Here is a 14,086-nt window from a genome sequence, read left to right as displayed (position 1 = left end):
AACTACAACCAACAACTCAGCTCCCCCTGGTGGACAGTCACCTTAACTACAACCAACAGCTCCCCCTGGTGGACAGTCACCTGAACTACAACCAACAACTCAGCTCCCCCTGGTGGACAGTCACCTGAACTACAAGCAACAGCTCCCCCTGGTGGACAATCACCTGAACTACAACCAACAGCTCCCCCTGGTGGACAGTCACCTAAACTACAAACGTTACCGGAAAATAACCAGAAGACCTGAAACTTTCTGGAAGATGAAAGTAAAATAAAATTAAACAAAAACAAGAAATAAAACCAACAAATTAAACTCACAGACCAAAACATTTCTGTGGGAGTTTATATCTATGCAAAACCACAAACTGCCCCAGGTCTTGCACAAAACTGTTCTTCTGATTGTTCGTGATCATCTGTGGCATTTGTTGGTTTGACAATCTGGAGGAAATTATCTGAAAATAATCTGATATTTAGGAGAAGGTTTGTCTTCTGTCCGTCTCACCCTCTGAGGACACAAACTGTCCAACAGCCAGCGACCCGCCTCCTCCCGACTCCACGAATTCCACCTCGGACACGATGATGTTGTCCTCCAGAACCGAGCCGCAGCCCATGCAGACGGCGTCGCCGCGGGCCGGGTCCACGTCGATGTCCGACCCGCCGCATGCCTTGCACACCCTGGAGCTCATGGCGCCACTCGGAGAGCCTCAGAACCTGAAAGAAACTGAAAATAAAACACTCGGTTAAAGATTTAAAAACAAGCCGGGACGGTTGAAACTAAAATGATTCAATCTTTGGGCAGCTGCTCGACTTTAAACCAACTGAAACTCACGTGTTTTAAGTTTTTTATTTTTTTATTTTTTTTTATTGCTCAACTGCAACTAATTTTTAGTATAAAAATAATTTAGGATAAGAAAACTAAAATGTGAATGTGCAGAAACTGCTTCTTTACCTAAAGTATCTTTCAGTATGACAAGGGCAGAATAAACTGGGAGTTATTTAAATTTAACAAAATATTTAAATTAAATTTAACGTCCTTTGACAGATTGCATTAATAGATCTTTGAGCCCTCAGAGTATTATTTAATTATTTATTAACCAGGTAAATCCCATTAAGATCACAGATCTCTTTGGCAAGGGAGGTCTGGGCCTGAAGGCAGCCTAACATGCATGTTTTTGGTCTGTGGGAGGAAACCGGAGCACCCGGAGAAAACCCACACAAGCACGAGAAGAACATGCAAACACCACACAGAAAGACCCCAGGTCCAACTGGAGATTGAACCCAGGACCTTCTTGCTGTGAGGCAACAGTTCTAACCACTGAGCCGTCGTGCTGCGTAATGTGTTGGGGATGACTCAGCTACTACCACACTCAAATTTGATTCAGTATATATAAAACTGACTGAGTCGTGACCATTTTTGTTTGCTAAGGTCAATTAGCTGTGTCGGCCATCTTTAATCAAGTTGACTCCAAAAGCTAATCAGTTGCAGACGAACATCTAATGACTTTTTTTAAAGAGTTCTATTAAAATATTTCAAGCTGTTCATGAGATATTTTGCCAACAGACACTAGGACATTAATGCTTATGTTTTAAGGAAGTGTCATGCAACACGTTAGCCCTCTGAGTATATGTTGGGTTAGACGCTCAGCTACTACCACCCCAAATTTTAAATCAATATCTGAATAATTAGCGTAGTTATTTATGGGCCGGAGCTCAGTCATGGCAGCCATCACCATCAGTGTTCATCACCACTACAGCTGCATCAGGACCGCCCCGCCTCCACTGGCAGCTCTCGTTTGTTGGTTTTTTGCAGACCCACCCTGCGTGTTTTGACAGGAGTCGCCGCTGTGTCAGTTCTTCAAATTTAACAAGATTAACACCTAAAGACTATTGTTTTGTTTGCTCCAGATTATAGCAAAGGTGCGTCTCCGTTTACCTTTGATTTATTTTTCCCAAAAACTTGCGATATTCTCTCCGTGAGTGTCAGTCTTGCTGAAATGTGATGAATGGAACTCAAGAAATGCTCAAATGTGAAAATACATTTTTTTTTTAATCGAGTCTGTCGATCACGTTTGTCTAGTTTGCCAGAATCATCACGTCCTGCATTTTTTTTAAATTTTCCAAGAACTTTTCGTGACCAAAAAGTTCATAAATAGAACGTGTCAAACACAACAAAGATCAGTTCTCAAACCTTAGATCCACCAAAAATATTGAATACATTTGGAATAAATATGGAATAAATGATGACACTCTTAAACGGGCCGGTAAAATCTATGATTTTTTTTTTTTGCATAAGTCGGAGCCTGGAGGCCACCTGTCAATCAACAGCAGGCTCGTCAGCAACTGACCAATCCGTGACATAATTTGTCCCAAAGGTAAACGGTCCTCACCTGCAGGAGCTCCACCCACTTTTCCTCCAACATTGTTGGGGTTTTGCATCATGAATACTTTGTAGTCAGAGGGATTTCATGAACAATCATCAGAAGAGCTTTTAATTCAAACAGCGTTACCCTGAGTGTTTAAAGGATGGAATACAGTTTATTACATTTATAAAACCTAAACCGAGTCTGAAAAAATGCAAAAGATGATACAGCCCTGCAGCCGACCTCATGATCAGCTGACTACAAACAGGAAGTACCACATGTTCATCTGTATTTTTGTCATAATTACATTTTATGCTTAACGGTTAAATTAAAAGGTTAATGCTTAAAGCTAGTTGTGCTTTGCGTGTTTTATATGTAGATATGTTTCAACATGGTTGTTTGTATGATCAGTTAACACTAAACTGATTGTGCCATGATCTTTGAAATAGTTATTGAATCAAGTGTTTGTTTATGTAGGTAAACATGGATGTTTAAAACCTGTTAAAATACACCAGAACGCTGGAAATGGCATCTACTTTATTCACTTCTTTTGGGGGGGGAGGACCCCCAGATCCCCCCCAGCAGTGTGTGCCCCACACATTACAAATGCTTTTGACGCCAATGAAATAATCATCCGGAAAAAAAAAGATTTACATGCAGAAAAAAGAGGAATTAAAAGTTTTCAAAAGTAATATCTCAGAATGAGTGCAGCTTCCTCACGTGGCAGAAATCTAGAAATCATAAAATATAAAGAAAATGACGTTCTGATGTTGTAAAGTGTTGGAGTTGCCCTTTAACTCATGTTCTCATATTTGTGAATTTTAACTTGTGATGGAACCGTTTCCTTACAGAGGAAACAGATGTTAATAGAAAGTGCAACACCTTATTTTATTTTTTAGTATTTAATATTTGTATTATTTTCTTTATTTTTAAGGTTTGAATACATGAACACTTATCTGAACAGAATATAGATTCTTATCTTGTTGAAAAGGATGTTGGAGAGAATAATCGTGATATAAAGTGGGACCTGAGGCATGAAACTCCAGGGCTGCAAAGGAGTCCCTGTTTGAAGGTACATCTACTTGATGTTTTCGGAGCGTTTCTGTCAAATCCAATCAGTGGTTCAAGAGATATTTTGCTAACAACACATGCGCACTGGGTCTCATCATGGCAGAAAACTAAACTGTATTAGTTTATTTTATAATCACCCTTAAAGTCTGAAAAATCCCAACTGCATCAACTTCAAGACAAAATTATAATTAACTGAAGTTGCGACCCTAATAAATCACCCAGGGCCGCATAAGGCCCACGTGCCGTACTTTGGACACCCCTGGGTGTAAAGTGTGCTCACTGATCCTGCCTCTGGACCAGGACCAGAACCTCCAGACGTGAGGTCATCGGGGTCTAGCAGCACGTTAGGTGCGGCCCTGGAGGTGATCCCACACCGGAACGGTTCTGAGTGAGTTCGGTTGTTTGGGTCCGGTTCGGATGCTGCCCCCCTCCTATCAACCGGCCAGTGACGTGGCACCTCCCGGCAGGAGAAAGGAGTTCATGTGCGCGTTACCTCAAGTTTCGTGTCTCCGGTTCTGGTACCAGGACTGTAAACTTAAACCGTTTTAACACGTGCGCTGACGTGACCCAACAACTGACAGCGCGCGCCCATCACGGAGCTTCTTACCTTCGGTCCGCAGCGACAGAAACTCTCAGTTCGAACATCCAACCCCGAGCCTCGTGTCACCGCACCGGCAGCTGGGAGGAGCTACAGCCGCCACGACAGCTCCGCAGACCGGCTGAGCATCTGCTGCAACTCCGCTGAAATCCTTTAACCATATGTCTTTGCTCAAAACACCGAGCACGTGCGAAAAACGCCGAGCAGGCTCGGACGATACCAACTGTTAGCCGGGAGGGGGGGGGGGGGGGTCGACACGTGAACGAAGTTCAAATCTCATTATTTTTAAACAAACTCCGTTTTTAATCATATAATTAAGTAATCAATACGTTGTGTTATTAAAATGATTAACTTTTGTTTATTACAAAAAAAAACAAAGTAATGAATCAGCCACAAATATGGACACTTCTGAACTTCCGGCTACGCTCTTAAAGGGACAGGCTCATAAAAACAAATGTAGTACATTACATTACACGTTTACAATTTATTTTTTTATTTATTTATAAGGTTTATTTTATATAAACCCACTTTGCCCTGTTCCGAGATTAGAACCCGAACCCGTCCAAACTATGCAACACGGTTTATTATAACTTTCACCAAAAATGACGCAAACTATTATAAAAACTATAAACTATTACAAATAATTTAAAATTGTTTTAGCAGTTTTTATTTTATGCAAAATTTGTGCATCAGACACCGATGAGCTTAAATCAGTTTTTCAAACGTTCTTATTAAAAATATAAATCTAAACACAACGAAGGTAATCCTGAATTACTGTAGTTTTCCATATACAAATACAATTTTGAAATGCAGGTACGCACTCGATGTAAACAAAACACGCACCAACATAAAAATTGTCAGACTTCATCTCAATCAGCTTGTCTGTGGTCGACGCCATTGTTGGCCTGTTTGTTGTCACTTCGGCTGTTTTTGGAGATAAACACAAACTTTTTTTTGCTGCCGATCGTTAAATATCTTTACAAATATTTAAAGGAAACGTTAATTATGATTATGAGGAAAATATTGTGGTTTTGGATGTTCGTACCTACTTTGATTCCACATTTTTACTCATTTTCTACAAATAATGTCATTTTGACCTACAGAATATTAAAGTTGTCGAGTCATCGATCTTAAATCGGTCTTTTCTTGTTCCTTTAAGACGGTCCAAGATTTTAAGCTGCAATGAGCTGCACTCACATGCAAACCGCTCTCCTTTCCTTCCCTCCTGAGGGTCAAGCTGCAGAAGTTTCAATCTAGTTCATTTCATTTTTATGAAGTTGTTCAAAAAACAGACGACTTTTACAAACAAACAACGTAAACAACAAACAGAACCAGCGGCCGATGTTTACAAACACTTGAGTTTTATTAACAGAAAGTATTTCCAGCAGCATAAAAGATGATCAGCGAGATAAAAACACTGACGGAGTCGAAATTTAAAGAGCAAATATTCACGTTTTAATGAAGCTGCACGTTTACGACCACCTGCCAGATTACCTTCTGTCAGAAACGTTTACTTATTCTGGGATTAAAGAACCTCGTTAAGCTCCAGTTCTGTGCTTATGGAAAAAAAATACTCAAAGCATTTTTTTATAAAAAAAGAAAATGTTTTTGTCTCTGTAGTTTTGACCAAACCTGTTTGTGTGTGTGTGTAAACTTTCACTCTTTAGTGACTTTATAATAAAAAAGATCCCAGAAGTTTAAATTTCATCTAAATAATCTCGTTAAAAGGAGACATGTCAAATATTTAATATTTCAGAGAATAAGATGGTAATCCTCAGTCTGGGGTCTGCAGGTGTTTGGTCTGCGCTCAGAACATTCACATTTGAGCCGCAGGCCCGCGGCTCACGATGAGAACCAGAACGAGACGACGCCACAGCGAGCGAGGCGGTCCATGTGTGTCCCTGAACGACGATCTCAGATTAAAAAAATTTAAAAAAACACACTTGGTTCAGACCACAGAGCGAAGAGGAAATACAAAAATGTTAATCTTCGTCAGGATTAAAAACAAACACTTTGAGTTAAAGTGTGAATATTAAACAAAACGTCTCTTACAAAACTTTAATACATGAAAGTATAAAAACAGCTGAAGCTTCTTCGACTAACCTGCGGCGTGTAAATATTTAAAGCTAAGGAAGTTTAAATCAGAATAATAACAAAGACGGTGAAAATCCAACATCGATTTGATAAAAACAGCGGTCATCTTTGCCTCAAAGGAGTCGTTTCCTCCTTTATTAAAAATCCTACGTTTCCCAGAATGCTTCTCTGCCCTGCAGTCAATTTCTGCTTTATTCTAAAGACCCGCCGGTTTTTAAGAACCAGTTTCCACTTGGGTCACCTGGTGGAAACTGGTCACTCTGCTCCGGTGGGTTTTCCTTTTTGGGTTAAAGAAGGCCGACTGAGTATTCAGAGTCGTGTTGAGATGTGATTTATTTATTTACTTATTTTTACAGTTGCTGTGCTTTTATTTTGACACACCTTTGGTGTATCCTCCTCCAGGGGAAAAACCCAAACAAGATGAAACCTCAGTGCTTCCCAGCGCGTTTCTGTCCTCATACTTTATTTTGAAAGGATTATAAAGTGGAAACGAGGGTCACGGGTGAGCTCAGCTCCACGCTGAACCATCGGGTCGACTGTCAGGAGCAGCAGGACACAAACCTCTGCTTTATTAGAGGGTTTTAGCTGCTGGACTCGATCCTCAAACCTCTAGCAGCCGAAGACATTTTAAATGTTTTTCAGCTTTTAAACAGATTGTTTTTGAGACTTCCTGTTAATTAGCCCACAGGAGTAAAGGACGAATGAGACACTTTGTATGACGCAGGAATCACCAATTTGCTCCTTTACATGGGACAGGAAGTAGGACGGGGGGACGAAACAAGGTGGGAGCCAACATATGAATAAAAATCTAATTATTAACAAACTTTACGTGTTTTAATTAAAATCCCTAGAGTCAGTTTTTAATCCAGTTATCCACATGACTCATTTGTGAGCAGAAACAGCAGCAGCTAGCTGTAGCCTAGCCTAGGACTTTCACAACATTCCAGCCAAAATAACAGCTGAATGAAAATATGATGTCAAAGTTATAAAGTTTAAATGAACCAATTTAAATTATTTACAAGCAACAGTTGTGTTCAGACTAGCCGTTAGCTCATCAGTCCCGTCAGATTTCAACAGGTTTTTTTTTCAGTCTGAGCTTCTACAACAGGTAAGATATTGACTCATATTTTAAGATTCTGTTTAGGTTGTTGAAAGAAGAAAAGCAGATAAACGGCTCCTGGAAGCAAAGAAAATCACAAACGTCTGTTTTTGAGCCGCATTAAAAGTGGACTTCGTTCTTTTAACTTTTATTCTGAAAGATTTGCCGAGTTTATTTTAGTTTACTTGGTTCTCTTCCTGCAAACTAACCAGCAGCAACAGCATATAACGATAAAGTGCCATAAAATAAGTGTTAAAAAGTGTATTTTACTGAAGTTTGCTCCACAGCTGGATGTTTTATAAGAAAACTAAATGAAGTTTTTAGAGTTTTCTAATAAAACAGTTGAATTAAAGCAATCTCACACCAGCAAGTTCTGACTGATCCAACGAACCGAAGCAGAATTTTCTTTAAAAAAGCCGTATGTAAAAAAAAAAAAAAAAAGACACGTTGGACCTCGTTAAGAACCGCTGATGAGACGTCAGGAGTTGACGAGAAGCAGAATCTGTACTGAAAACAAACCCGGCTCAGGCGGGTCCAAACACTTGGGTGCGTGCTGCCCGGAGGCTCGGTTCTGCTCATCACTGGTCCCGAGCTTCGTACAGGAGTTTGGCCGCCTGTGGGGAAGAAAACGAAAGAGGTCATCAGAACAGTGGCGAGGCTCAGTCAGAGCCTCCAGTCCATTTTTGAACTGGACCAGAACGGTTGTCAACAAGTTAGAAACCCAAAGATTGTGAGAAACTAAACAAATTTTCACTTCAGTCACGTTTGAAGATTAATCAAATGTGACAACGTTCCTGTTAAAGATCTCACAGTGTCTCGGTTACGTGGACAACACGTCAGAGTTCGTGCCACAAATCAAAAAGTCCCAGCATCGTCTCGAACGTGTTTTAAAAACACCAAAACCATCCGAGGCTCCGGCCCTGAACATTCAGGTCCAAATCTGCCTCAATCATTTCTAACCCGAACTCCAGGACATCAGATAACGTTTGGACGTTTTACCAGCTGAGCAAACAAGAAAAAGGTCATAGCTTTTTAAAACTTGCTGCGGTGGATCAAACACTCAGAAACGACAGGAAATACTTATTTTCTCGTCATTCAGTCTCTAACTCGTCTCCAAAGGCTCTTTGACCAGAGCTGAGAAGCATTCTGAGCCTCGGTATGGTTTCTGAACGGACCGAGGTGGAGGGGAGGAGGTGTCCAAGCCAACCCACCCATGATGCACCTCTGTGCCACAAAGCAAGGTAGTAACAGAGGCGAAACAGTCCACAAGTCAAAGGTGAGAGAGCTTTGTGAGTCGGTGATGAGATGAAGTGATGGCAGCTGGTCCAGAGGGAAGAGCCGGGACGATGCACAGAAACTTTGTTTAGAGTTAAAAACCTCCGTTAACCCCGGAGAGATGAGCTGAACTGAGCTTTAAAACAAAACAAGGCGTCCGTCCCACGCTTAGTCATTTGTGAAAGCTCACATCTCCAGCTGTAGTTGGTGAAATCAGAGGACATAAAGACAAGAGTCCAGCAGTTTTAAGAAAAGCGCCTCAGCAGGTTCTGGCCCGACCCATCCTCTGCTCACCTTGTGCATGGCAGCCAGCCACAAGGCGGCCACCTTCTTGTCTTCTGCTGCCTCCAGGCGGAGCTGCTGGACGTCCTGAGAGCCCATGGGCTTGAACTGGAGCAGCATGCCGCTGGCCCGGGCCGGGCCTCCTGCAACACACACACAGCTGAGGACACCCAGAACTGGACAAACAGCTGCAGATCACTGAACAAAACCAGGCAAGGATGAAAAACATCAAACAGTGAGGAATATTTGATGTGATATTAAACGTGAATTCGTCTTCGCCTCAGAACAAACAGAAGAAACACGGAGAAACGGCTACATGAGACAAAACATGTTCACGAGTTAAAAATAAAACATCGACATGAAGACATGCAGGAGGAAGGTCTGAGTGTCAGAACAGGACTGAGGTCCTGATTAAAACCATAAATCAAAAGTTAAAAGCGTTCAACAGGTTTCCACGTCAGACGAGTTTCAGGCCGATTTGATCAAACTGAGAATAAATACTTTTCAAGATTTTTGATCAAAGTTCCATCCTGGACTCAGAGGGATTTGGGGGTTCTGGGGTTCATGCAGACATGAGGGGACAAGTGGCTCTGGACTGATGGAGGCCAACCTTCAGAGAGACACTGACTGTCCAGCAGACTGGTGTACGTGTGAATATCGTCCTCTGAGTCCAGAGGAGGCAGAACCGCCCGCCAGAGTCCGAGTAGCAGAGGAGACAGGGTGTGTTAGTCAGAGAGACAGGTTCAGCACCAAACAGGACAAAACACCAGAGAACTGTCCTCCTGTCCTCAGCTGTGGACACTAGAACAAGACAGAGTCTCACCTCCTGGACTCGTCCCGTCCGTCAGAATCTGCATGCTGGAGATCCGAGACAGCTCCACCTCAAAGTGACTCTCACCGTCCAGGAACAGGTACCTGATGACCGGGTCGGAAAACAAACAGTCTGAATGTATGTAGAGCGCCGGGAGTGAGGTCACTTCCTGTTTGGTCTGAACCAGACCGCGGGTCGGGACGGACCTACCGATGATTGTTGGAGAGGCGGCAGCTCATGGTTTCAGAGCGGTCTGAGGTCCCCAAAGTGACCATGAAGGTGCCACCTAGAAACAAAACACCAAGACCTTCAGCAGCCGAAGTCTTTGTAACAAGTTGATTCAAAGCCGAAGATTCTTAAAAGTCATAAAGACCGAAATTATTTAAAACTAAACATTTGATTCAGACCAAAAACGAAGGTCTTGCCTTACATTTAGAAAATGGTTAATTTACATAGAGAAACAGCTAAAGTATGTTTGTTTACTTAAAAACAGCTAAAGTGAGTTTGTTTTCCATGATAAATGGCTAAAGTGTGTTTGTTTATTTTGAGAAACAGCTAAAGTAGGTTTGTTTACTTTGAGAAACAGCTAAAGTAGGTTTGTTTACTTTGAGAAACAGCTAAAGTGTGTTTGTTTACTTAGAGAAACAGCTAAAGTGAGTTTGTTTACCTTGAGAAATAGCTAAAGTGTGTTTGTTTATTTTGAGAAACAGCTAAAGTGTGTTAGTTTGAGAAACAGTTAAAATGTCTTTGTTTACCTACATAAACAGCTGAAGTGGGTTTGTTTACTTAGAGAAACAGCTAAAGTGTGTTTGTTAACCTTCAGAAGCAGCTAAAGTGCATCGTTAACAAACAAAAAAAAGAATCCAAACGGGCTGTAAAAGGTCCGACCAATCGTCTCCCACCTGCGAGCAGCACTTTGAGCTGCCGGTCGTAGAACTCCACCTCTTTCTGGGACACCAGGCTGCACTCGGCGCACTGCCTGACCGGGTCCACGAAGCACATGCGGGGCAGCGCTACCTTCTTGCTGCAGCACTTGTCGCAGAAGCAGCGGCCGCAGCGCCGGCAGTGGTGCTGCGGGAGAAAAGAGATCCGTTACCCAACGTCAGGGCGGCACCGCATCAGCTATACATGCTCACCCGCCCGACAGGTGGGCGGGTGATTAAAAACATGAGTTGTGTCTGGGTCGTGTTGCAGGCGATGGAACGGACCTTTCTTCTGATGAAGTCGAACTTGGTGTCACACTGCATGCACCTCGGGCACTGGGTGGAAAACAGAGAAACAGGAAGTTACACAACATGCTGATGCTGCTCTGGTTCTGTTTGGTTCTGACCCACAACTGTTCAACAGTTTCCCTGCTGTTTGTTCTGGTTAGTCATGACTAAATAAATGATTAACTTTGTTCTGAGTCCGAACTCTAGTCGACTTCCGGTCAGCAGTTTTGTGGTTCCGGGGGGGCAGAAAAAATCCCAAACACGACGAGCAGCTGTTTGGACCGGACTGTGGGCCACAAACACACAGAACCACCGGATGATTTCCACTTTAACTGGTTTAACCCGGAAACTGGTCCCGACAGCTGGTTAGCTGCTCCTTGGACAGGTTCGGACGGGCTGCGGCCCAGTCCAGGAGACTGCTGCCATGTCAAAACACACAAACTGACCGCAGGCAGCGGGCGGAAACCACATACCGCGCAGTGCCCCTTTCAAAACAAAGGCTCGGACACCACAAACTTCTTTTATGCAGCGCTTTAAAACACCAACAGGACAAAATAACTATACATTAGAACGAAACAAAACAAAAACAATTGTCAGATGACATTAACAGTAATAAAAGAGTCAAAAAAACTTCACAAAATAAAAAAAAAAAAACAATCCACATCTGGCACGGTTAGACCAACACTAATTGTTGACAAGTTATTACCTACTAGAAATAAACCCTTTATGAAATTATTAAGCATTTATCATAAAACACACCGGTTGCTTCTATTATTTATTACATTAACTTTGTTGCGTTTACTTTGGTGAACATTTATTGCGAAAAGCCCGACCGGAAGCTGCACATTTCCGACCGCAGCATTCCTTTCTTCAGGGTCTCGTAGCTTCTCTCCGAGCCCCTCGGTCTCACCTCTTTGTCGGGGACCCACTGCGGTTCGTCCAGAGAGAAGGGGCTGTTGAAGGCACCGTTTTCCGGAACCATTCTCAGTCCGCTCAGGCTGCGGACCAGTTTCTTCCCGTCCGGAACCGAAGACATTTTGGTCGTTTCTGCTCCGTTGTTTTTCTTCTACCACTACCTCCCCATGAAGACCCACCTTCGGAATTAATGGCACTACGGTTAGCCAATCAGAGCGCAGATCTGAGACACGCCCTCAGGAAACTTGTCAAGGCGTTTAACAAATCAGAGCCCAGATCGACGGTCACGTGGTTCCTGGCATAAAACGTTTTCCTTTTTCTTTTTTAGCCTGTTCCAATGATAAAAGTTTAAATTAAAAATACAAAAAACATGTTCAAGTTGTCTTTTATTAATTAACACTATAAATATAATTCTGACAATATTTGTGGAAAAAAAATTAGCTAACACTCCAAAGTTGAACAGGAAGCAGCATTAATGTGACCTGTTTATTCTTCAAATAAAGTTACAATGTACAATTCTTTGCAGTACAAGCATAATTTCCACCCACGTTAACAAATAAGTGGTAGAAAAATAAAATAAACCTACTTGCAAGCAAGTTTATTCCTAAATTACAGTGCATTTCAAATTAAAACAAACATTTTTGTGAGATTTACATGAACTTGTGCCCATTCCTTAAACATTATCAAGTTTCTCTTGTTTACCGACACGTTAAAACTTCACGATGGTTTACAGACCACAAAAGTAGAGATAATGCCAAGCAAAGCAGCAAATAAAAGCAGGAGGACACCAGTTTAAACCAGGAACTAACTGTATTTACACAATGTTTAATATTAAATAAGTGCATAATTTCTAAAGCTGTTCAAGTGATTAGGCGGATACTTTATGTATTTATCTCATCATTCAGCCCAAAACATTTGGTATCACGGAAAACTGTGATGAATTTAAATATATTCTGATTAAGTTTCTAACCTAAAAAGCGAGAATTATCTAAACTTTAAAATGATAAGTTAAACATGCATTTATCTGGTAAAATGTTACACTTTTTGTTCTTTACTCCAAATCTTTTAAGTTCATTAATCTGGTCCCAACATAAACATTTGTGCACAAGTTTACAAATATGTCCTGAGAATATGATGAAATATCAGCATATGCTGGGATTAAGAAGCACAGATATAAGAACAAAAGGAAAGATTAGGACTTAAATCTTTTATCTTTTCACATGAAACACAAATTAAACCATCCCTATGCTTATAAAACCTTCAAATGTACACATTTACATTCAAGAACAAACAAACTGAATAAGCTAAAAGGTTGTTAGAGCGACAGTCTGAGCTTCTTTTACTTTTAAGAGACAGAAATCTGTGATTTAGTTCCAAACTTTTATGCGTTTTTCTACCAAATTAATAATTCAAGACATTGCCCTGGCTGTAGCTTTCATTAAATAATAATTTCTGACATTAAAACGAAAGAAATTCAGTTTTTCACATATTTATAGTACTTTGGTGAACATGACCCACACAGTGATATTAATATATGTTGAAGGAGAGCAGCGCTGCTGAATGCTTGTTTTTATTTACACACGTTTCATTCATCAAAGTCATGAAATGGTCAAATATGTGCCTTGGTTTTCACTTCAAAAATAAATAAAAAAGAAAAAGAAAACGGAAAGAAGCCAAAGTACAAAGAAAACGTCAGGATAACTTCAGAAAGTCCGGAGAACTGTTCATCGCGACCACTTTAAACGAAAAAGTAAAAAAACCCAGAAAAGTTTCAAGATTTTGACACATTGTGGGATGAACCAAAGATAAATCCTTAAACATTAAACTAGAATTGAATTATGACCCAAATTGTTTGAAACGAAAACGTCAGATGTAAAAATCACCTGTAAGAACATACATCAGTGGTAGTAAATATTATATACTGGAAAAGTCGTGTATTGTATATATTTGTATCTGAGGAGGACTCCATAAACAGAATGTTTTTGTTGTTGTTTGGTTTAAATATCCATCAAACAATTAATATTTATAATTAGCTCTTTTTGGTTCAGTTTTTCTCCCACAGTGGAGTTTTGTCTTAAATAAACAATAAAACATCTGTTTACCAACATCTGCAGCCTTCAGGTGTCAACAAATAATCCAACCCTGCGTCGGTCAATTACAGAACGAAGCAGAAAACAAAAACAAATAAATAAAACAAACAGAACTTCAGAGGTCAAACCTTCAAAACAACAGAAGAGGTTTAGCTCTGACATCAGAGGCTCAAATCAGACGGAACAGAACAATCTAGATCCTGTTTCAAGTGGAGCTGAGGGATGTTTGAGGTGGAGCTGAGGGATGTTTAAGGTGGAGCTGATAATGGAGCTGAGGGAGATTT

General features: G+C 41.0%; 2 protein-coding genes across 2 annotated transcripts in view; both read right to left on the bottom strand.

Moving 5' to 3' along the window:
- brf1a (BRF1 RNA polymerase III transcription initiation factor subunit a) overlaps window positions 1–682 on the bottom strand; it is a 55,264-nt gene extending 54,582 nt beyond the window's left edge. Inside the window, exon 1 of the mRNA XM_037695098.1 lies at window positions 499–682. Within this exon, the coding sequence (XP_037551026.1) occupies window positions 499–682 (184 nt within the window). The remainder of the gene's footprint in view (window positions 1–498) is intronic.
- A 6,502-nt stretch (window positions 683–7,184) lies between these two features.
- On the bottom strand, window positions 7,185–11,836 carry zfyve21 (zinc finger, FYVE domain containing 21). The gene is made up of 8 exons (XM_037695571.1): window positions 11,708–11,836; window positions 10,795–10,845; window positions 10,489–10,657; window positions 9,797–9,872; window positions 9,599–9,690; window positions 9,386–9,439; window positions 8,788–8,918; window positions 7,185–7,832 (listed from the first exon to the last, which is right to left on the bottom strand). The coding sequence occupies exons 1-8, from the start codon at window positions 11,831–11,833 to the stop codon at window positions 7,797–7,799; spliced, it is 735 nt and encodes a 244-aa protein (XP_037551499.1). The 5' UTR covers window positions 11,834–11,836; the 3' UTR covers window positions 7,185–7,796.
- Between the last annotated feature and the right edge of the window lie 2,250 nt (window positions 11,837–14,086).

Source organism: Nematolebias whitei, chromosome 21 (genome assembly GCF_014905685.2).
Source record: "Nematolebias whitei isolate Nwh7 chromosome 21, NemWhi1, whole genome shotgun sequence".
NCBI classification, from domain to species: domain Eukaryota; kingdom Metazoa; phylum Chordata; class Actinopteri; order Cyprinodontiformes; family Rivulidae; genus Nematolebias; species Nematolebias whitei.
Note: the sequence above shows the minus strand (reverse complement) of the source record. Positions and strands in the feature narration are given on the sequence as shown.

What these genes read in the sequence shown, in the direction of transcription:
- zfyve21 (XM_037695571.1), bottom strand. Translation starts at nt 11,833, where the DNA reads ATGTCTTCGGTTCCGGACGGGAAGAAACTGGTCCGCAGCCTGAGCGGA. An exon ending in CGCCTCTCCAACAATCATCG is followed by an intron (nt 9,691 to 9,796) that starts GTAGGTCCGTCC and finishes CCCGGTCATCAG; the next exon opens with GTACCTGTTCCTGGACGGTG. An exon ending in GGCTGGCTGCCATGCACAAG is followed by an intron (nt 7,833 to 8,787) that starts GTGAGCAGAGGA and finishes TCTTCCCCACAG; the next exon opens with GCGGCCAAACTCCTGTACGA.